Source organism: Gymnoscopelus microlampas, assembly GCF_963454915.1.
Source record: "Gymnoscopelus microlampas genome assembly, chromosome: 20".
NCBI classification, from domain to species: domain Eukaryota; kingdom Metazoa; phylum Chordata; class Actinopteri; order Myctophiformes; family Myctophidae; genus Gymnoscopelus; species Gymnoscopelus microlampas.
Genome location: NC_139957.1, coordinates 26442232 through 26467238, shown reverse-complemented (window position 1 = coordinate 26467238; position 25007 = coordinate 26442232). Strand labels below are relative to the sequence as shown.

Below are 25007 nucleotides of genomic sequence, written 5' to 3'. Positions count from 1 at the left end.
TGTCATGCAATATTACCCTTGACCACTGGAGGGGGGTAGAGTCCAACTAGCTTTTAAACAGGTGCAACACTACATTGAAACCAATTTTTTTTTAATGGAAAATAAAATAAATAAATGAAATGAGTAACTGAAAAGACACACCTCCCTCAATGCATAATATCAGTCACCAGAACAAGGGGTGTGTGTTCAATTAATATAGCATGGTTAAAAGGAGACGTGCCTGATAAAATGAATATCAAATATCTAAATATTGAATCAAGCTACTTAAAAACTGTCTGGGAAGCACACAAAAACCTACTAGACATTAAAATGCCACCACAATTTTACTTTCTTAATCTATTTATTTATTTTTCATTTGGAAGAAAATGTATTTAAAGAATGGGGGGAAAGTAATTGACAATATCAGTCGGACAGTCACCAGAACATAAATTAGTCTAACATGGTTAAAATGGAGTTTGAAGTTACAATGGGTTCATATAGGAAGGGGCGTGTCTGATAAAAATGAATCAGGGGTGCACACACAAGCCAGTGTTAAATAAATGTTAATTTAAATTTAGCAATTGTGTGTTGCTAAATTTAGTGGCCCCTGTGCCACAGGCGCACCATTTCTTCGCCCCCTCTGTTTTCCTATTGGCTGGGCTTTAAACAGTCATAACTCCAGTTCCCAGCATGCTAAACGCCCCAAACTTGTTAGGTGCCTGAAAATCTAGTTATAGTATACTGTATATGCCGTGGTGCTATCGGCATTGGAAAAACCCTAATTGGTTGACCACTAATCCAAACCTATGTCTTACTATATAGCCTTGGATCAAATATCATACATGTATTTTATCGAGTCTGACTTACTTTCGTATATGCAGATGTCAAAATCGATAAAATACATAGATGATAGTCTTGATTCAAGACTAGTCTTACTAAGTGGCCAAACAGATGGGTGGGCTGCAAACGCTTTCGACATTTTCAAGTTGGTCCTGAACCAGAAAAGGTTTGCAACCACTGCATTAGACCGATGCAGATGAGATGACTGACATAACATCTCTTGATCTTCTCCTACCTTTTCTCTCATGCCTCCTCCCCCTGCTATTCCCCTTCACCAAAGGCTCAGAACAGGTAGACTCTTACTTCCCCTGCGCACGCGCGCACACACACACACACACACACACACAGCTGCACTGCTTACATAAGCCATCTGGTGAAACATTTTGCACTTCTGACTCACAACCCACCTCCTTAGCTGCATTCAGGTGAAATAAGGTCTAATCTAATGTATCTATACACACTGCAACATATCCCCACGTGGAACCTATAGTTCTCTGTGTATTTTGACGTCATCATGCTGATAATTCACACTGCTGCGAATGACCTCTTGCCCTTCAAACACCCCCACACACACACACACACACACACACACACACACACACACGCAGAGACACATACTGACTCAGCTAGCAGCAACAGCGCATGACTGCTGATATTGATTACAGCGCAGTGGCTCTGTACAGTACCTGCCTCATCACCATCATCTGTCCCCTGTCTGTCGGAAATGAAAGAGGAGAGCATTTTATTCATCCGGAGATCCCGTTTCCCTCAGTTTACCCTCCGGTCGCAAATGAAACTGCTCTGCTGGGAGGCTGGGGTTTCTTTGCCCGTGCTGGTGGAGGTGTGTGTGTTTGTCTCAAAACCTCTCAACTCTAGCTTATACTATGCTTGATGAGGCATATCACATAATTTGGGCTAGCGGTTTAACACAGGTCATGGGATAATGACTTTTTATGTAGCCATGGACAAACAAGAGTAACAACACTGGTCAACAAACTGTGTGCCTACATGATCAACACTGTTCAACATACTGTAGCAAGATCAGCAAAGGTCAACATACTAAAGGCCTATACGATTAGCAGTGGTCAACGTGCTGTAGGCCTACACAGTCAACACTGGTCAACATACTGAAGGTTAATCTAATAATATATTACTCTTTCAACTTGACTTGGGCCTGTTTCATTGTCATCAGAAATTGCCTAGCATATTGCAGAATATTGGGCCATGAAGACATTTCTTTAGCCATGGCAATGTAAAAATTCAATTAGCAACAACAAAAGTGCTGTGCATTTTGACTGAAACAGCTATGAGTTGACAACTGCTTTGAACATATAGGCTGGGTAGAATTGAAGTGTATTTACATTGTTTGCATTGGAAAAATCACACCCTGTGTGAAGGAAGCGGTGCCTTTGGAGCGGGGCTTAACTCATTTCAGTTTGTCCCTATTGGTGGTCTGAGTCCACTTACCAAATGTGTACTTGGTAGCATGCTGCAAACTGGAATAATGGCTGTTTAAAGCCCAGCCAATGGGCAGACAGAGGGGGCGGGGCTTAAGTAATTACAGCCGTGCTCATCCCGTCCTACAAACAAACGGACATAACATACGGACATACGGACAAAGTCAAGTGTAGAGCGGTTGGCACCGCTAAAAATGCTGTGATATGTTTTTCCTTTGTTCTTTGGCTTAATATTGTTGGTTGTGTCGCAAAGGTAACCAAGGGTATTTTTGTTTGCGATTATATTTGTGGCGTGTGTGTGTTTTGTTTGTTTCCACATCTGTCTGTGGCTAATCTCGATTGTTTTTCACATTTTGTGAATTCATAATCTCAGATCCACTATCCAGCCGTCCCTACATATTTGAGCAACAGCGACGTCATCAGTATGACATCATTAATATGACATCAATATGATACCAGATATTCAGAGGGAAGCCATGCCATTAGACCCCATGTTGTTTCATAAAAGTGTGGATGGACAGACCATGATCCCCCACCATCAGCACCCCTGTGTATGTGGTGATGGATCGATGTGTGTATTTGGTTCTGTGTGTGTTTGTTAATGGTGGGTGTGGCTGAGCCGATTGCACAAGGATACATATTCTCATTTGGCCTGTGTATTAGTAACAACATTAGAGAGACATTACAGTGTCTCTCTCTCTCTCTCACACACACACACACACACACACACACACACACACACACACACACACACACACACACACACACACACACACACACACACACACACACACACACACACACACACACACACACACACGTGTTTCTGGAGGACAGACAGACCTTGCAGACTCCAATGGATGGTTTGAGATTCTGCATCTCAAATTGCAGCTTTCATGTGAAAAAAGGAAACCAGTGATGAGACCAACCTTTCTGCATTTAAGACTCACCAGCAGAATGGAATTTGAGATTTCTCCAGTAAAGGCATTGTGCCATCACTGATTTAGCTGTTTTTGCCCTCATTGTGGCTGATGCGAGCTCAATTTTGATTTGGTCTCTAAATCCTGGTGCTGCTGTAATGCAAATGGCTGCACAAAAACATGAAATGGGAGCTCTCTCTCTCTCTCTCTCTCTCTCTCTCTCTCTCTCTCTCTCTCTCTCTCTCTCTCTCAGAGCAGGTGATGCCTCCCTCAGTGGTATATTGGCATACATCCTCTTCGTGCTTGCAAAACGGTGACCCATAACTCATTTCAATCTGCAGAGGCACACAATTTTACACATTTTACGCATACACATGCACAGCATGATGCATACATATTCTGCACATACTATAGGGGTAATGATGCAGCCAGGCCTGTCATCTGGTGGTGTGATCAGAATGATTTATTGTGTGCTACAGGGAACATACAACAGTATATGATAATGAACGCAGCTGCAGTACCACTCTATTAACCTAGCAGTACAGCAGCTCAAGCTTGATTTAGGTCCATAACTGACAAGGAACTGCATCTGTACTCGACAGTGTTTTTAATTAAAAAATGTACTCTTACTCGAGAGTGGACAAATGAAACCAAATTGACATGTGTGTGTCCATTCTGTTCCATTTATATATTCTGAGTACTAGAGGAACGTATCAATGGTTATGGAGTCACCATAAACTGTAGGGTTCATTGTCTGGAGAGCATGAAGGCACACAGCAATTTCCGTGGCAATCCATTGGACCTTTAGGAATTGCCACATTCTTTGAGTCTGTGTTCATATATTGGAGTTGCTTTGATTGGTTGTGTTTGTGCTCCGTTATCCGCTGTGCCCTTATACCCATCCTCCAGTCTGCCTACCTGTGCCTACTCACCTGTCCTGCCACGCCCCCCTAGTCAACTTGTTAGCCAGTCTGAAATCTGCTTCTGAAATCTGACATGTTAGGTTAACCTGCTACCTAACCCGCTGCTGGTATACTAGGACATGGGCCTGTTCATTTCATCTTATTTCCACCACAGAAAGATTGATATCATCCTATGAGACCATTTAGCTGTGCCCTTGCCTCTTCAGGTAAAAACATAAAATATAATACAAACCTGTTGATGTAATAATCCCTTTTATCCACAGCCAGGTCACTAAGCCCTCACTCACAACACACACACACACTGACATACTGCTCTACCCAAATGCCAAAGATGAACAATAGAAACATGCATACTCCACACACACACACACACACACACACACACACACACACACACACACACACACACACACACACACACACACACACACACACACACACACACACACACACACACAGTCACAGAGATCTTCCGCCCATTCACCCAGATTAAAGTAATCTGGAACCGAGGGTGCTGTATGGGAGCTTGAGAGCAGACAACTAGAATTGGTGGATGGGGTGGGGGTGGGTTCTGGAGGGCAGGGATGATGAGCTGAGGTGGGGAAAAGCACTTTAATGCGCATTAATGCATCTTTTAGATCCTGCAGGGGGGAAAGTGTCTAGTGTGTGTACACTACACAGCACTGTTTCCCAAAACAGTGGGTCGGGACCCATGGTTGGGTCGCGGACCTATTTTTATGGGTTGCAAGTAAAAATCTCCATAAATTACTTTTAACACATTTTGGGCGGGAACCCCTATTTGTAACTATACCTTTCAGGACGGGAACCCCTTTTGGGGTTCTTGTTGCTATGTACAGTATATAGCAACATACATTTGTTGTAATTTTTGAATAAATATTTGAAGTTTTTCAGAAAACGTTTTTGGAATCGGCCTCAGGTCTAAATAGTGAAAATAGCAGATCTACAAGCTTACAACGCGTCGCGATGCGGCGCGTTGTAAGCTTATAGATCGGCTATTTTCACTACTTTTGGGTCAGGGGGAGACATCAAATTTCTCTGTTGGGTCACGAGCTAAAAGGTTTGGGAACCACTGCACTACAGTATGTGAATACTTGTGAGTGTGTTTTGCACATCGTCACTGTTGGCGGAAATCTTGTCCAAAACTGTTACTTTTCAGGAAATGAGGAAAAAGAACATGTGCTCCAATGGATCCAATGTAGTTATTATTAGCCACAAGCTCTTGTTAACTTTCATTGGTTAAATATTTATAATAACCCACAGACACACTTAACCAGTCTAACTTTCTAACATTTTTCTAAAATAGCAGAAATAGCAGATATACAAGGCATACAACGTGTTGCATCGTGACGCGTGGTTGAAATGTATGCTGATATGATGGTTTCTGCCCGATTGCAACGACATGTTTGACTATTTAAATGCTCTAATTTTGTAGGCATTTCTGCTAAATGCCTCAAATGCATTGACACGGGAGGTCAGTGAAGAGCAACAGGAAGTGAGAGCACAGAGGAGGGATGACTGATTGGAACATCTAGGATGTTGCAGTTATGTGATTGGCACATCAACAAGTTAAATCAATTGGATGCCCCTCTATGATGTCTCTTTGTATGTCCTATGTAGTTGTAGGCAGGATAAACCCTGGTTCTAAAAACGATTCTCCACCTTTTTTAATTAAATTGAAAAAGGACTTCCAATTTGATATGCTTTAATTTCAGTGCACAAATGGAAGAACTGGAACCAAATAGCCTAACACTTACTCAACGCCTGAAAATGTTATGTAAAGATTTTTCAGTTTAAAATTAGTCATCAGTTAGAGAGTGACTTGGCTGTATGATGAATTACATTATTAATTAAGCTTCAGAGTGTCTGCTTTACTGCTTCCAATGCCTTTTAACCAATCATAGACAAAAGTCCAGACAGAGCATTACCCTACAGCAGTGGTTCTCGACCTTTTCTGGATCAGGGCCCACTTGAAAATCTGGAAAGCATTCGCAGCGCATCCATCTGACTAAGTGATCAGATGGATGTGCCGCATGCATTTTCAGAGCATGTTTATTTTAATGATCAATCAATTGATTGTGTCCTGGCTTGGATCAATGGAACTAACTTCTATTTATGGGTATCACAATGAAAACCCATTTTCAAGGTTTTAAAGAAGAAATACCATGTAATTTTTTTTTAACGAATGAATGAATTATGTTATATTATCATTTAAATCTTAATGTTTTGCCAATTATTTGGGGGCCCACTTGAATTACCCACCAAGGTTGAGAATCACTACCCAGTAGGCCTACATTAAAGTACTTTGCTGATTCAAGCTTCTTGTTCCAACAGAACATAAAACCTCTTAGTTTTGCTTCTCCTCTCTCTCTCTCTCTCTCTCTCTCGCTCTCTCTCGCTCTCTCTCTCTCTCTCTCTGGCGATCAGTGGAGCTAAAAGCAGAGGTGGAACAGTCGGTGCTAATGCTATAGCAATGCCAATCCAGAGATAAAAGCTGCAGGCTAAACACGCACACGCACACGCACACGCACAAAAGTTTAATTGTTTTCATTCACTTGAGGTTGCAGGCTTTTAAAGCAGCTATTCAAAACACATAGTGTTTCAAATGTGACATATGTTAGAGCTGACTTCACTGTGTGTGTGTGTGTGTGTGTGTGTGTGTGTGTGTGTGTGTGTGTGTGTGTGTGTGTGTGTGTGTGTGTGTGTGTGTGTGCGTGCGTGCGTGCGTGCGTGCGTGCGTATGCGTGTGTGCGCGTGTGTGTGTTTCTTTCTTTCCATGCATGTTTTATTCTCCATCCATTTGAGCCTACAGGTCTGTCTGTCATGCAGTGCGTGTGGGCGGGCGCGGGTGTGTGTGTGCGGATGTGCATGTGCACATGTGTAGAAAGTTTATGAATGCATTCAAGTGTGTGTAGAGTATGTGTCTGTGTGTTCTCTACTATGTGTGATCATGGCTCCATACCCAGACTGCATCACTTCTACCATCCCATCAATGCAGTGGTCAATAGCTGTCTAGACAGAAAGGGAAATATTACCCAGTAATGGAAGTCCAATAAAAATCTAGGTAGCCTACTGTAATGCAGTGTTTCCCAAACACTGGCTCTGGACCCATTTTCATGGGTCACGAGTAAATATCCCTTTTTTCCAAAAGATTTCCAAAAAGTCACAAAAATCTAACATTTTCAGAAATTAAAATGAAATATAAAACAAATGTCAATTTCAGAAAAAAAAAATCTAAGTAATTCCATAAATTATTATTATTACTTAGGAAGTAGTTAAAATAGCAGAACTATAGAAGCTCACGATGCTATTTTCACTATAGTTTGGGTCCCGGGGAAATGTTTCGTTTGGGAACCACTGCTTTAATATATCATTTACATTTACTTAGCTTTAGTTAGCTTTTGATAGAGAGATTTAGTTTTATATCATGTTACACTGTGATGATTATCACTATGATGTTGTCTATGCTGTGATGCTTTGTTTAAGATGATTTTTCGGCATTTCTGCTTTATTATGACAGAGAAACAAGAGAAAGGAAAAGCCAGGGTATGAGGAATAACATGTTGTGACACACTAACTGGTGACACACTAACTGGTCAATAATACATTTTCAGGGTGAGACTTTTAGGTGCAGGATGAAACATGCCATACAATGGCTTTTGATTTAGTTTGAGTGCTCTGAATAATTTGATCATAGGAATATACGTTTTTCTACACAGTGAACTCAAAACATGTCTGGCAACTGGCAAATGTGGGTGCTTGCCATGTGTATGAGCACTGTTCCAGCTTAAATTCAAATTCAAATCTCACAATGGTATGCACTGGGTTTACATGGACCCTTCTAATCGGGTTAAACCAGGGGTGGGCAGCATTTATTTCCAGAGGGCCATACTGACTTCCATAGTGAGTGAAGGGCCACACATTGTACAATTGAAATGAAACTTGAAACACATAGTGCTGAATTATGTTAAAACTGCATGCATTTGGTAGACATGCCAGACTACTACAGCTGTACAGTACTGTATCACTCTGGTGTAATCTGAGGTTACAATGAAAAGATTACTTATATAAAACAATCCACGTCAATGCCGTATCAACTTTTAAATGAGCCTATAAATGTATCTTATCTTATCTGATATGCACCACTCCATAGGTCACTGATAAAACACATTGCATTATGTTATAAATATGGACGAAGGCAGACTGTTTCACTGTTACCTTATAAACATAAACCTTTTTTTTAATGGACATGGCGGGCCGGATTGAGATGATCAAAGGGCAGGGTCCGGCCCTTGGGCCGTATGCTGCCCATGTGAAACCCTCAAACTGATTAAAAATGTTCCATATAAACACCTCAATCAACCTGATCAAGCCCAACCCTATTGTAATCGGCTGCAGAGGCTGCAGAGAGACCTTTTCACAACCCACTTAAAAGGAAAATTCTTCCATTACTATCTTCCCGATTACTAGCTGTGACACTTTTTATTTTTTCAACTCCTACATTAAATGTGATGTTTCACTATTCATCATTTATTTAGGTTAGGCTATGTCCCTTTGTCCTTTAACTGCACACTGAGTTAGACATTTTGAGAGTTTCAGAATTCATATTTCACACCACAACAATCTGAGAACTCACCTTGTCAAACGTTTTACAGCTGTACATCTTTACAGCTGTGGCCTACTTGATGCCTACATAGTTGCTAGTTATGTTATTCAGATGTATGTTCACAACGACATGAATGATGTACATGATGTACTGATACATTTTAAGTCTCCCTTTCCTCAACAATCTACGTCGCTGCCAATCACTGTTTTGTTACATTTCAACAGTCTGGATATTCTATTTGCCTTTCCAGTACTGCGTATTAATTATTTATGCAGTCAATAGAGAGACAGTGTTAGATTTATTACTGAACCTTAACTCCATAAACGTAAATCTAGATAAGGTTAAGGTACCTGGTTCAGTGGTTCCATAGTGTGAGGAGTCACCCCTTGAAAGAATTGCTACACAGGTGATTACAATTGTATGAATCAAAATGGTTTATTATCCTTAAACTAAGTTTACAATTATTGATGAGCCTATTAAACAATCAGAAATGAATTGTCATATACAGAAATAAAAGATACAATACCACTCAAATAACAGCGCGCTGGATACAAAAATCTCTCCCTAATCACAGAGTAATGATGCTCCAGACAGGGCGATATTTCTGCACTGAAACTTCCTTTCCCTAGACCAGCGTTACATCATAAAAACATTATCAATTAGATCTTGATGTTGGCTTCAGAGGACGAGGCTTCCTGCTGTTCTCACGCTGACTCCACACCTTTCCCGTCACAGGCCTCTGGACTCCTACACCTCCCTTCGATGGTCCTGCACTCCCTTACTTTTGATTGCGATAAGCGTCTATGAACCCTTTGTCTAAATAATTTGGCCAAGGTATATGGCATTTTTAGTTTTCTATTTCCTTGCTGGGAACTAACACTCTGAATTCTGCTGTGTAATCTCATGTCATTTTGATATCCATATTAAAGCTTTTAGTATATTACCATAAGAGTATTACAACAAGAATATACAATTGTTATGACCTAATATTACTTTTGAGGCATCCCTAGTGCCTGTATTTTCAGTGAAACATTCCTTTCAAAAGGGAGTGAATGAGAGAGAGAGAGAGAGGGCCTCTCACCTATCATGCTTTGATAAACACAGTTTCTTTGAATACTAAGGTTACATTGACACAGTTATACTAAAACTTAACATTTGTAGTCATACTAATGATTAAGATATACGGTATATATACAGTACACAGTATAATAGTCTATATATCACTGTGTGGCTTAAGTGATTAGAATAGCTGAACTTAAAGCAGTTATATGTTTAAACAGCAGGATATAAACAAGAGCCACTATGTGCCCCCCTTTTTACTCTTCTAAACTCCATTTATGCAGTTTTCTACATACACATTCATTATACTTCTAGACTTTAAATCTAATTTTCCTAACAGTCCCCCTTTTACACCTGCCTAGCGGTAGGTGTAATCTAAAAAGGGAAATTAGAAGGACCTAGTACACCTAGATTTACAGCGTTATGTCACAAGTTGCAAATGGGTCGTCATGTGTGTCTGGGCTAAGATAAATGTCATGCACGTCATTCTGGATCTGTATGTACTGTCCGTCATGTGGTATGAGGCTTCTCAAGTCTCTAGGCAACCCTCTAAGGTTGGCTGGATCAAAGTCAGTGTCATACCTTAGTCAGAGCAAGTTGTCGGGCAGTGGAGTCATGTGAGGGGATGCTAGCTAGTGAGCGGTTTACACAACAGCGGATCAATGGAGGTCCACAAAGCAGGAGGACAGCCACTGGGATAAGGATGGGAAGTATCACACTGGCCACCCAAACCATCCAGGAAGAGCCCCTTTGAGGAGAACCAACCCCAGGGGTCGTAGCCTTCTGGTGGTGGGGTCAATGAGTCAAGAACGGCCTTGGAATGAGCTAATAGAGAGGTTACATTAGTAGAAACATCTGGAATTAAAAAGTGGTTAAGCAACACCGTACACATTCCCCCCTGCTTTTACAGTAAGCAGGTCAAAGGTCTGTTGGTACTGCAATGAAAAAAATTGTAATTAAAGCACACATACTCCCATGCCACTGCGAACAGCCAGAACCCCAAAAGACCCAAACTGCCCCAGTGTCCCCCTTTGCTGACTGGCTGGGGAAGAAAAAGATAGACAGACAGACAGACAGACAGACAGACAGTCCGATCGACAGACAAAACCTCCTTGATTTATTTGACCCTTGTCAAATAAATCAAGCATTCTATAAAGCAAATACACTGTATAGCAAACACCGAATATTGCTGGGCTCTGGGTAGGGCTCCTGTCCGTTTCTCCTGCATCTGTTAGGAAAAATAGCGGCTTTCAATGTAATTAGGGTCTGTACACTTTGTAATACATCTTCTACACATTTTGCTCAGGTCCAGGGGCGTCCCCCTTCAGACCTGTATATGGTCCTTGAATGTTTCGCCTGTGGTTAGTTTGTATGGGGAATGATCAATCACTTAAGTTAACAGATGATTGTACAAAAGTTAATACAATCGCAATGCTTCCACCAACCCCAACTTTTAATTACTGACACTATTGTAATATTGTTTTGGGCTGCTACACCTGCACTTCCATCATATCCGACCAAATTATTTTTAGACTGTATTCACTCTCAACTAAACATGCGCTGCGCCATCTGCCACTTGCTAAAAACATTCCTTGTTCTCATCATATATTTTATTATTATGTATGTTCCTTCCGACATTCAGTCCTACCCCCCAAGGCAATTTTAGAGGATTTTAATTCCACTTTTTCTCATATTTCTAAACCTCACATTCCGCACTTACTTATTGAAGTTACTAGATGCCATTTAAGTCTTCAAACTCCTTTCCAACATTTAAGAAATATTTAAACACTTCTAATTTATTCCATACTGTACTCCACTGCTACTTTCTCTCTCACGCCCTTTGATAACATTCCTTTTCCATTCAAATTGCTTTTTAATATATGAACAAACTTTCTTGTCCTAAATAGTTCCAAACTTCACCTCCACTATGCCTACTTACTTAATTACTACATAGCCTACTTGTAATCTTTGGTCAGGGTGCCAGTCAGTGTATAGTGTGAGTTTTCTATGTACAACAATGTCTCTGCCATAACAATGTATTGGCCATGTTCATATACTACAGTATGTGTGGTTGGAGTTTTCTCCATTCTGTTCTGTGGACTTTAATGTTGTGCTATAATACATCAGTAGGCTACTTGTCTCTCTCCCCCTTAAAAAACAAAAAAAACCTGTGTTTTTTCTTGTTTTTTTCAAACATACAACTAAAGGTGCACTCTGCCCTACTTTGGCCATTTAATAATTTAATTACCAACTTGCCAGAGGAACATTTGCTTTCACATGCTTGGGCCAGAGAGCCGGGTTTGACATCTCCCAGTGGCTCGGTAAATGGTCACGTGGCAGCACTCCTCCTCATGTCCCCTGCCAGAAGACAAATGTACAACAGTTTATGTTTTCCAGAGCACCCCCAAATGCTCAGTCGATACAGTTCCTTCTCCTGCAGTGTCGCATGCGCATTGCAAACAATCCTGCAGCATTGTTTATATCCCGGGTCGCATAGACTGACCCCTTCCCGCCGGTAATATCACGTCCAAGAGCTGCAGACAGTGTCACTTCATGTGAAAAGGCAAATTGTCCAGACCATAAACCTCGTGGACCCCTCGGATGTGAACGCAATTATCCTCAGCATTCGGGTTATTTACTTTGAAAAATGGCAGTTATTATAGTGGGGCAGTTTAGCAGTTATAACATTATTAACATTTATTCCCCTAAAAGTTTTGCTTCATGTGTGTGAAATGCTGTTGTCGTGCGTATGGTTTCGTATGTGTACTGCCACTTAAGCAATTGTGTGTTGTGTGTGTCCATGCGTGCATGCACTCTGACCCCTCTCCTACTCTGTCATACCCTCTTCTCATCACCTTTCTCTGCCTTCTATGCTGGTCCTGCTTAACCCTGTAATCTTCCTCCCCCTGCCTTAACACCCCTATAACTGGTCTGTTCCATTCTGCCTCATCTAAAAATTTTGCTGGCCCTGACCACCGTGTGTTCGCTCCCGCCAGGGCTGTGTGCAATCACGGGCAAAGTGCCCCATACCATAGCAGTTAAAACACCTGACCTGGGACATGTCACAGGGACCCCTATAACCTCTTCTACCTCTATAGTACCCTGGTTGATAATTGTTATTCTGCTGTTGTACCCAATTTTGTTGCATTTCCAACATTTGTAGCTGCTGTTCCACTTGTTGTATTTGTAATCTGAGAAGCCTTTTCTTCATATCAGCAATTTCCGCCATGACACCTCTTTCTTTTAGGAATCTAACACAACAGGGGACTATGGTACTGCTATTACTTCTGTACAAACAGCGTTTGACCACTCCCTATACAAATCGCTATAAGTGGCCAAAATACATTAAAAAAAAAAAACACACAGTTCCTAGCGCTCAGAACCGTACTATCTAGGAAAATTATTAAGGGGTTTCAACAAAATCGTCTTCACACTTTTTAAGATTGTCTGCTTTCCAACACACTTTTTTCCTTTTGTCTTTCCTTTCAACTTTCTAAAACGGCACACACTTCCTAGCGCAATGAACTGTAGTATGTTATACAATGATTTAACAGTGAACTAGAAAGAGATAGACAGAAGAGATGCGACAATTGATTGATTGTCGCGAGTACACACCACCCAAATGCTTTTCCCCAAATACAAACTCACATAGCGCGGCGCGCTATGTGAGGAATCCACCCGTCCCACACAATTGATAATATATGCTACACTCCGAGTGCAATAACTCCCCCGAAGTTATTTTGTATGGACCCGTGGCCCATAAATCCCTTATATGTGATTTTAACAGCACTTTATGTGACGACTAGATACCGGATCAGAGTAAAAACCGCACCCGCGCGTTAAAATAACTGACTAAAACTCCCTGAGTCTATTTTATAATCCCCCCGAGATTACTTTGTCGTCCTGGACGACTCTATTGTTAATACCCAGAAATAACAATTAATACCAAACTCCCGGAATCTGGCTATCTCCCCGAGATGTCTTCCCTATCGGCCCTGACGATTTATTCTACTGTCAAATACCCAGAAATTAACAGCACCTCCCGGAGAACTTTGCACAGTTAAAACACACAGCTTAATGACAATTCATTCACACCGCTAAATTTGGTTATAAATCAATGTCCTACAATAGCTAAATTTATCTCAAATGCTTTGGGATTACGACAATCGCTTATCTCAGTCAAACAAACTCAGGTTAGAGTGTCCAATCACTGAATTAGTCGAAACAGGTTTCAGCAAACCTTATCTTTCACCCCGGGGCAAGTTTGCTCAGAACCGAGACAAGAAAGCCAAGACCGGTTACTGGAATGATGTCCAGACGGCCAACCTGCCAAAGGATGTCCTCCTCACGGAACCATAAGGGTTTCAAGGCACCAATTGTTAGATTTATTACTGAACCTTAACTCCATAAACGTAAATCTAGATAAGGTTAAGGTACCTGGTTCAGTGGTTCCATAGTGTGAGGAGTCACCCCTTGAAAGAATTGCTACACAGGTGATTACAATTGTATGAATCAAAATGGTTTATTATCCTTAAACTAAGTTTACAATTATTGATGAGCCTATTAAACAATCAGAAATGAATTGTCATATACAGAAATAAAAGATACAATACCACTCAAATAACAGCGCGCTGGATACAAAAATCTCTCCCTAATCACAGAGTAATGATGCTCCAGACAGGGCGATATTTCTGCACTGAAACTTCCTTTCCCTAGACCAGCGTTACATCATAAAAACATTATCAATTAGATCTTGATGTTGGCTTCAGAGGACGAGGCTTCCTGCTGTTCTCACGCTGACTCCACACCTTTCCCGTCACAGGCCTCTGGACTCCTACACCTCCCTTCGATGGTCCTGCACTCCCTTACTTTTGATTGCGATAAGCGTCTATGAACCCTTTGTCTAAATAATTTGGCCAAGGTATATGGCATTTTTAGTTTTCTATTTCCTTGCTGGGAACTAACACTCTGAATTCTGCTGTGTAATCTCATGTCATTTTGATATCCATATTAAAGCTTTTAGTATATTACCATAAGAGTATTACAACAAGAATATACAATTGTTATGACCTAATATTACTTTTGAGGCATCCCTAGTGCCTGTATTTTCAGTGAAACATTCCTTTCAAAAGGGAGTGAATGAGAGAGAGAGAGAGAGGGCCTCTCACCTATCATGCTTTGATAAACACAGTTTCTTTGAATACTAAGGTTACATTGACACAGTTATACTAAAACTTAACATTTGTAGTCATACTAATGATTAAGATATACGGTATATATACAGTACACAGTATAATAGTCTATATATCACTGTGTGGCTTAAGTGATTAGAATAGCTGAACTTAAAGCAGTTATATGTTTAAACAGCAGGATATAAACAAGAGCCACTATGTGCCCCCCTTTTTACTCTTCTAAACTCCATTTATGCAGTTTTCTACATACACATTCATTATACTTCTAGACTTTAAATCTAATTTTCCTAACAACAGACAGACAGACAGACAGACAGACAGACAGAGACCCCATTTTGGGACAACTGTTGGAGATCAAATCAGCTGATTGGGGACGCATGTCTAATTGGAGACAAAATTGGTGTCCCCATTTCACTGCCGTTTCATAAGGAAAGGGTTGTGGTGAGGGGCCGGGTTAGATTGGTTAAAAAATCTTGTTTAAAGAAACTTTGAGCACTATCTGAGGTATAATAATAATAATCATGATAATAATTATAATTATTACAATTATTATTACCCTTATTATTATTATTATTATTATTACTAGACCATACCCGTAGGGGAATATGAGCACCCAACGTGTGCAGTATGGCTTATGCGCCGAGAACAGACAGTATCAGGGATCGAAAGTGAGTTTGTACTGTGTAGTGGAGTGGTTCGCAAACGTTTTTATGTCAAGGACCCCCAAATTGACACTTGTTAGCCCGCGGACCCCCATTTGAAAAGATATGCCAGGGACCCCCATAAGAGCGTTTTTTTTTTATGGCTCTAGCAGTGAATCTCAACCATTTTAATTTCAAGGACCCCCAGTTTGACATGCATTAGGGCTATGGACCCCCATTTAATGGCATTTCTATGTCTTGGACCCCAAGTTATATAGTAAAGTCCACGGTACATGCTCCTGTCACGAACACGAACACGAACACACACACACACACACACACACACACACACACCACGGTACATGCTCCCGTCGTCCCCCGTCGCAAAAAACACACACACACACACACACACACACACACACACACACACACACACACACACACACACACACACACACACACACACACACAGTCAGAGATCGTCCAGCGCGTTTGTTTAGATCCAAGTGATTATCAATGATAGCGGCTACACCAGGCGCGCGGATCTCTCTCTATCTCCCCCTCTCTCTCTCTCTCTTTCCCCTCTCCTCTCTCTCTCTCCCTCTCTCTCTCTCTCTGTGTCTCTCTCCCCCTCCCTCCCACGCTCTCGCTCTCTCTCTCTCCCTCCCTCGAGCCGTGTATGCGTTGACTGTTTCACTGTTACCTTATAAACATAAACCTTTTTTTTAATGGACATGGCGGGCCGGATTGAGATGATCAAAGGGCAGGGTCCGGCCCTTGGGCCGTATGCTGCCCATGTGAAACCCTCAAACTGATTAAAAATGTTCCATATAAACACCTCAATCAACCTGATCAAGCCCAACCCTATTGTAATCGGCTGCAGAGGCTGCAGAGAGACCTTTTCACAACCCACTTAAAAGGAAAATTCTTCCATTACTATCTTCCCGATTACTAGCTGTGACACTTTTTATTTTTTCAACTCCTACATTAAATGTGATGTTTCACTATTCATCATTTATTTAGGTTAGGCTATGTCCCTTTGTCCTTTAACTGCACACTGAGTTAGACATTTTGAGAGTTTCAGAATTCATATTTCACACCACAACAATCTGAGAACTCACCTTGTCAAACGTTTTACAGCTGTACATCTTTACAGCTGTGGCCTACTTGATGCCTACATAGTTGCTAGTTATGTTATTCAGATGTATGTTCACAACGACATGAATGATGTACATGATGTACTGATACATTTTAAGTCTCCCTTTCCTCAACAATCTACGTCGCTGCCAATCACTGTTTTGTTACATTTCAACAGTCTGGATATTCTATTTGCCTTTCCAGTACTGCGTATTAATTATTTATGCAGTCAATAGAGAGACAGACAGACAGACAGACAGACAGACAGAGACCCCATTTTGGGACAACTGTTGGAGATCAAATCAGCTGATTGGGGACGCATGTCTAATTGGAGACAAAATTGGTGTCCCCATTTCACTGCCGTTTCATAAGGAAAGGGTTGTGGTGAGGGGCCGGGTTAGATTGGTTAAAAAATCTTGTTTAAAGAAACTTTGAGCACTATCTGAGGTATAATAATAATAATCATGATAATAATTATAATTATTACAATTATTATTACCCTTATTATTATTATTATTATTATTACTAGACCATACCCGTAGGGGAATATGAGCACCCAACGTGTGCAGTATGGCTTATGCGCCGAGAACAGACAGTATCAGGGATCGAAAGTGAGTTTGTACTGTGTAGTGGAGTGGTTCGCAAACGTTTTTATGTCAAGGACCCCCAAATTGACACTTGTTAGCCCGCGGACCCCCATTTGAAAAGATATGCCAGGGAGCCCCATAAGAGCGTTTTTTTTTTATGGCTCTAGCAGTGAATCTCAACCATTTTAATTTCAAGGACCCCCAGTTTGACATGCATTAGGGCTATGGACCCCCATTTAATGGCATTTCTATGTCTTGGACCCCAAGTTATATAGTAAAGTCCACGGTACATGCTCCTGTCACGAACACGAACACGAACACACACACACACACACACACACACACACACACCACGGTACATGCTCCCGTCGTCCCCCGTCGCAAAAAACACACACACACACACACACACACACACACACACACACACACACACACACACACACACACAGTCAGAGATCGTCCAGCGCGTTTGTTTAGATCCAAGTGATTATCAATGATAGCGGCTACACCAGGCGCGCGGATCTCTCTCTATCTCCCCCTCTCTCTCTCTCTCTTTCCCCTCTCCTCTCTCTCTCTCCCTCTCTCTCTCTCTCTGTGTCTCTCTCCCCCTCCCTCCCACGCTCTCGCTCTCTCTCTCTCCCTCCCTCGAGCCGTGTATGCGTTGACACGCATATAGGCCGCGGACCCCCCCACCCCCCCCACCACACACACACACACACACACACACACACACACACACACACACACACACACAGAGAGAGACATCTGTAAGAATGTTTTCTGTGTAAACGTTACGTGCGTAAATGATGTCACCGTGTTTCTGTTGTGCAGTTGATGTGCTGCGGTGAACGGAACGCACTCGCGGTCTCGCAGTGAATGGAATCATGTGTCTCGGTGTTGCGGTGTTGCCATGTTCGCTTATTGTAAGCGCTTTATTGGCAATATTGGTGGTGTTGTGTTTTGGCGTTGGTTGTGAAAGCGCAGGTGGGTGTGGGGACGCGTTGTGAGCTTGTAGATCGGCTGTTTTCCAATAGGCAAGGTATATGTGTGAAGGCGCTTCGTTTGGCCTTCTTTTGATAGACCTCGTTGCTTGTAGGGTTCGTTTGGTTTGGCCTTGTTTACTGCTTGTTTCTCTCGCGAAACCTGGCAACGACGCATGCGCAGTTTGATCAAGAGTCCCCCCAACCAAAACCAACCAAGACTCCACCACCGTGAGGTTACTAGAATTATAGTAGGATTATTATTAGTAGTAGTAGTAGTAGTAGTAATTTCATGTGTTTAGTTGTCCAACATGCGGCTCTTATGGACAGAGAGATAATACAGTTTCAGACAGACACAGGAAAGAAAAAGCATGAATACTGGGGAGGCGGTAGGGGGAGGTAATACTGGGAAAGAATGATAATGGTGAGCGGGAAGGTGATAAAGAAAGAGAGAGAGAGAGAAACTAGAGCATCGCCCCTCCTTCCTGCTTTTGCCATCTGATGTCGATACTGTGTTGCTAGGGGCAACCGCAGCCATGGGAGAGACGGAGAGATAGAGAGTGGGGGGGACCAGCTGGTAAGAGGGAGGGCAGGAGAGAGGACAAGCTCAGAGTACTAAAATTGAGCCATACGACAAGAGGAAAGAGAGACAGAGGGAAAGGATGAAGTCCTGACTCCTCTGTATTCTTCAACCGTTCATTCAATCTGTGTTTTTCAGTTCCATCCATCCAGGACAGACAGGCTGTTCTCTCTGCAAAACAGAGCTGATCACAGCATGAGGACGGGGAATGGACAGTAAACCAGAGGACATGACAGCCTAGCTAGCATCAGCAGCAGAGAGGCGGGCTGGCCATTCGTCGGCTGACGTGGTCACAAGCCGAGCAGCCAATGAGGCGCCGGCAAGCACCTCCCCAGCTCAGCGGAACGGACGCAGAAGCAGCCAGAAGCCTGGCTCAGCTCACTTATTAATGAATGGAGTGGCGCCCGAGCCGCATCACTCCACATCACGCTCTCCATGCTCTCTCTTCTAAAGCTCCACTAAAAGCTGCCTGACACAGGAAGAAGAACAACAACATCAGCAACAGCAACAGTAACAGTAACAACAGGGACAGTGACGCTACGGAGAAAGTGCATGGGAGAGACAACAGCACTGAACATGAAGAGACGACAAGCACAACACACAGACGACCCTGATGAGGTTGCTACAGATGATTTGGTGGCGGCCATCACCAACGTGGACCCCCACCCCGACCTCCGTCCACCTGAGGTTTCTCCTTCTTCCTCCTCCTCATCGTTATCTTCACCCCCTCTGCCCCCTCTGGCCATGCCCCCCTCCACGTCCATCTCTGCCCTTCTGGCACTGGCCTCTCCAGCCACCCGCCGTTCCATCTCCATGGGGGACTTCCAGAGGGTGACTGGGGCCCTGCTCGCAGGGTCTGAGCCACCCTCAGGCGCCGCCACGGCCCCCTCCTCCAAGCTGGTCACACCTAGCTCCAGCATGGAGTTTGCGGCGGCCCGCCGTCGCCTCCTGGAGGTGGAGGAGCGTCAGCGGGTCATCCATGCGATGGAGCGGCATCTGGAGGAGCTGAGGGAGGTGTTTGTGCGCTCGGAACAAGATGTGGTCATTCAGGGGGAGAAGGTGTCGCGAATCTCTGGGCAGGTACAGCAGGGGGAGCTGTACGTGGCTGAGAACACCCAGCGGCTGAAGAAAGGCCTGAGGTTCAAGAAACATCGGCCCACCATTGTGTTCTCCTCTATGCTGGGGCTGCGTACCTGCCTCCCATGGCCTGTCAAGCTCAAATAGGACATTGGAGGACTGTGTTCAACCAGAGCTTCTTTTTTGTTGCATTTGTTGCTTTTTTTGCGTACAAACCGAGGATAGACTTCTCTATTAGCTACTGTTCATTGACCTGGTTGGCTGCTGTCCTTTTCCACCATTCTGCTCTTGCATCCTGAGGCAGGTCCTCATGGTCCGAGTGCCTAGTACTACAGCTATTGATAGTAAGGAGCTGCAGGATCAGCACACACAGACTTATGGTGCATCCCCGAGGAAATGGCAATAGCTAGCAAACCGATGAAAACTGTACCAGTCACGATGTCTTCAAGATGTCATTCATGTGTTCAGTTTTTGTGCAGGTGCTCTGCTCTTTGTAGTTTCAGCATATTGGTGGGTTTAACAAGAGATCCAGCTTGGAATGTGAGGTCTCTAGATGGTTTTTAGTTTTTATCAGATCAGATTGTATGTGAAGTGGTCTGAAGATTGACTTGTAGTAAGTTAACATGGTAAAAGGATTATGCAGAAAAGATAGAGACGATGGAGAGATTGGGAGGATTATGTAACATTGACCAGTTTACTGGAATAAGAAGTTGAGAAAGAGTGCATGAGAAAGAGGGAGATGGAGTGAAAGAGTGAGGAAAATCTGCTTCTATAGTACACAAGTGAAGGAGTGGAGCGAAGAGGGGCAGGGAAGGAGAATATTTGCTGCATTGTTATATAAACCAGTGGACAGAGGTAGGATGAGGAATGGAAAACAGAGGTTAGTAAAGAAAACAGAAAATCAATGTATTGTGCTGAGAAGGAAATTACATTGACAGTTAAGAAAATGTGCCTTGGCCACCACGACGGCCAAATATTGTTGGCAGGGAAAGGACAGCGGGAGCAAGCAAGGGAGCAAGAGAAAAGAGGAGAGGAGTTTATGCCTGGGATGATTCCACCTGTGGCCTCATTCATTTTGTCACCTGGCAACCCCTCGTCTCTCTTCACCCTGTGTTTTCTGTTCCAAGAAACTCTCAGAATGTATCCACCAAACACTGTATCCAGAGAACTGTATAGAATCTCCCTCCAGGATTTAGGAATAGCAGTAATTGGAAATGAATTAGAACTGGCTGCGTGTGGAACAATGTACAGTACTGTAATAGAAAATTGCTTGTGTTTGACTGCTTGTTTGTGGGTTTGCACTTACCCTGCGTTTTAACAGCGGGCAATACTGGGCGATTCTCGGGCGATATTGCCCAAAATATAAAGAAAGTCTATGAGAGCCGGCGATCGGGCGAAGCCGGGCGATATCGCCCAAAAGATGGATTTTCTTTATCTTTTTGGGCGATATCGCCCGGCATCGCCCAGAGTTGCCCGCTGTTAAAACGCACCGTTAGGCTAAGCCATGTATGCAATGCTAATGGGAGCAAAGGAAGAGACAAAGTGACATTTTGCTGATCATTCTTGCTGTCACGTGAGACAGAGTGAGCTTTGCATCCAAAAAGACACAGGATCATCATTTTGTGTGTGTTGAAAATCTTTGTCAAAACTGATTCATTTTTACAATGAATATTCGTCCATGCTTTCTTCTCATAGCAGCGCTGTTCAGGGACAAACCTATTGTCATAGTGACAATGTCATTCTGCAGTCAGTCAATCAATCAGTTTATTTGATAGCTCTTGTTAGGTGGCGATCATCAATCAATAATGATTTGTCATGGCCACAGCAATTTATCGGTTCCCCATGTAGGTGACCTGGTTTCTACCTATAGAGCAAGATTCACATTTTTATTTCTGTTCATCTTTCCATTCAGTTGATGTTTTCTTCTTGTATGCTTTAGAAAAGATTCAATTGATCCTCTTCATTGCTTCATCCCACTCTGCCATCGCTTCAGTGGAGTTTCAATATAGCAGGGGTTTCTATTTTTGGCAATCGAAGGTTATGACAGGGAAGCATGCATTGCATCTCTGTGCAGTGTGTGTCAATTGAGACAGAAAGGAAAAAAAGATGTATGATTATGTGAGTGCACTTCTACGATACATCTGTTAGTGCTGATCTCCATGAGAAATAGGTAACGCTAAAATGCCTGTTGGGCTTTGTTTTCTTGCCTCCTTAGAGTCATGTTTAAAAGAAAACAAAATGTTTTGACTATTCAATTGCTTAGACCTTCATTGAAATTACACTATTCAAATTAATTCTTGAAACAGCAGAGTAGCAGAGGTATGCTTGCTTGGAAAACATCACTGTATCATTTGGGATGTATCAAGAATGCTGGTATGGGGATTTGTCCTTGTAATAGTCAAAGTGTTGGACTAGCAATTGACGCATTGCTTCGAGGACAGGCTGCCTGCATCAATGACCTTAGGTGAACACAACCATTAAAGTGATGCATGTCGAATGAGATGTCAAGACTGACATGATAGTGGTGAATGCCCCCGTATCTATTATAGGCTGCAGCAAATCAGATTGAGACCACTATCTTTGCTGATTTCTTTCTACTATTAGTATAAGGGCTTAAACAGATATTTTTTCAATATTTATTAGATACTGGAATACATACTTCTCGTTTGAGACAAAGTTATTTATTGTCTTAGTTCTAAATGGGATTCGATTTTTAGGTTTTTAAGCATATGGCATAGGTTTTAGATGACCATGATAACCTTATAATTGAATGTCCATGGGACCTACTGCCTTCCATCTCTGTGCAGGCAGGTCTAGCTATACCAAACCATAGCGAGCAGAAACAGATGACAGCAACAAAGAGGTCTAGAAGGCCTTGTAAATGTACACTCTTGGTTATCTACAGAATATATCTATTGTTATAACTTATTTCGATATACTGTTGGCCTATACCAGGCTTTTTTTGGTTTGTTTTAATAATGCCTTACGCAATGTCTGTGCACTGGTAATGAAGAAGATTATAACGAAAATGATTATGATACTGATGAAGATGATAATGGGGATAATGGTGAACTCATGAATACCATAGATATCAACTATAATGCCCATGATAATATCATAATCTGGGCTGAAAATGTTTTGTTTGTTTTTCTTTCTTTTTGTGTGTGTGTTATTCGTTCACGCACCCTTGAGGCACTGCACCTTTTTGTGTTTTTCTATGAATGATAAAGAACAAAAAAAAAAGAAAAACCACTACACCACCCAAAGATCTCTGGGCCCACTTGCATAATGAATGTAATGTTATTTATTGAGTGTTTCTGTTTTGTTTTTTCTTATCACTGAATATCCACTTTAGCAGCTTGTTTGAACCTGTCGTTGACAAGAAACCCTTTAATGTAAACATGTAAAATTATAGCTTACATGTAGGCCTACACATTATTTTATCATGCCGAGAAATCCTCTTGAAGGCCTGTAGGCCTATAAAGCCTGTTTTGTTGTATGACAGTGGCGCACACCAAAAATAGTGCGTTGCAATACCATGCTTTGTGAGCTTGTAGATCTGCTCGCCACGTACACGACTGAGTATAGGATTGAGTGAAGGGTCATATGAAGTCAACCAGTAACAGGAAAATGTCTTCTTCTTCCAGAGATTACATCAAATATGTTAGTGAAACATAATTATGAACTGGATGATACAACTTTAAAACATCTTATAACCCTTCATGGGTGCAAACACTGGTCAACCACAGGTCCAATACAGTATAACGTTTCTTTATCCTTTGAATGTGCTAATAATTATTGCTCAGTAGTGTAATATTTTGTGTTCTGCTAAGCACAATATGTTTTCTTTCCTTATTTTTTCTTAGGTTGTGTTTATGGTTAAAGTTAAATCTTTATCACTGAAATGGTTTTGTTGTTTAAGAATATCATTACTGTGTATGAATCTTGAATCAAAGTACTAAGAAAATGTTTTATCCGTAACTTGCATAAGATTTTTAACAGGTTTGGGGTGAATTCAATCTCAGCTAAAAGTGCACATTGAACCTGAAATTCACAAACTAATGACTTATATAATTTTAAGAACCTGTTTGCTGAAAAAAACAATTCTACTTCATCAGTTGAAAGCCAATTGACCCAACCCAGCACTATACACTATACTAGATTTGCTTTTTAATCAGAGATCGGGTTGTTTTAATATGCTTTTGCTGTGCAGTGAAAGAATGAATGTTTTGCTAAGGTTTATGAGCAATTTTGCTAAGACGTATTTAACACTTCTATAAATAATTCTGTTCACAGAGTCCTTTACTTGAGTGCAGACACAAAATGTACCAGATTAATAAATGTTAATAAAGGATAGATTTTAATTTAGGCAATCAGTAAGTTTTATAATAAAGGCAGCGAATGATCAGAATAAATGTGGAAACTGCCTGAAATGTTCCAGTGTGTTTATTTCTCTCTCTGACACAGTGAAGAAATAATTATATAGGGTATAGCTCCTCTGTGGAGTTGTGCTAGAAACTGTCAAACTGAAACTGATTTTATATCAAGTAGGATCTTAAGACAAGCTTGTTGCCGTACAAAAAGATACAGCAAACCCTCTTTTCCTCAGGGGACATCAAGTCTTTTTAGTACTGGTATGTGGTACTAGAGTCACCTTGCAGTTAACAGCTGCATGCGGGTCATGTCGGTTCAGCAGAAAACTGCTGCTTGATATAATGAGACTGCAGCCCACAATAATAATGATAATACGTATAGGATAGGTATAGGTATAGTAAGGAGGTCCATTCTTCCTTCGTTCCATCCATCCATTCTGGTATATTTGTTAAGACATCCATGACTCTATTCTAGGTTGTCAATCTGTTTAAATGGAGGTTAGATAACAAAGCACTCAGACAGAGTAGATAGATGGGACAGAATTACAGGAAATTTATCCCACTTCCAAGGGCTCATTACCACGAGACAGGATTTGTGAAGTTACATTAAGCTGATGATCCCCCCACCCCCGCTGTTC

The 25007-nt window shown here is 41.9% G+C and overlaps 1 protein-coding gene across 1 annotated transcript; it reads left to right on the top strand.

Moving 5' to 3' along the window:
• Positions 1-19495: 19495 nt before the first annotated feature.
• LOC311036064 (uncharacterized protein) lies at positions 19496-20301 on the top strand (the record flags this gene model as incomplete). The annotated part of the gene is made up of 1 exon (XM_084044589.1): positions 19496-20301. The coding sequence occupies one exon, from the start codon at positions 19496-19498 to the stop codon at positions 20141-20143; it is 648 nt and encodes a 215-aa protein (XP_083900715.1). The 3' UTR covers positions 20144-20301.
• Between the last annotated feature and the right edge of the window lie 4706 nt (positions 20302-25007).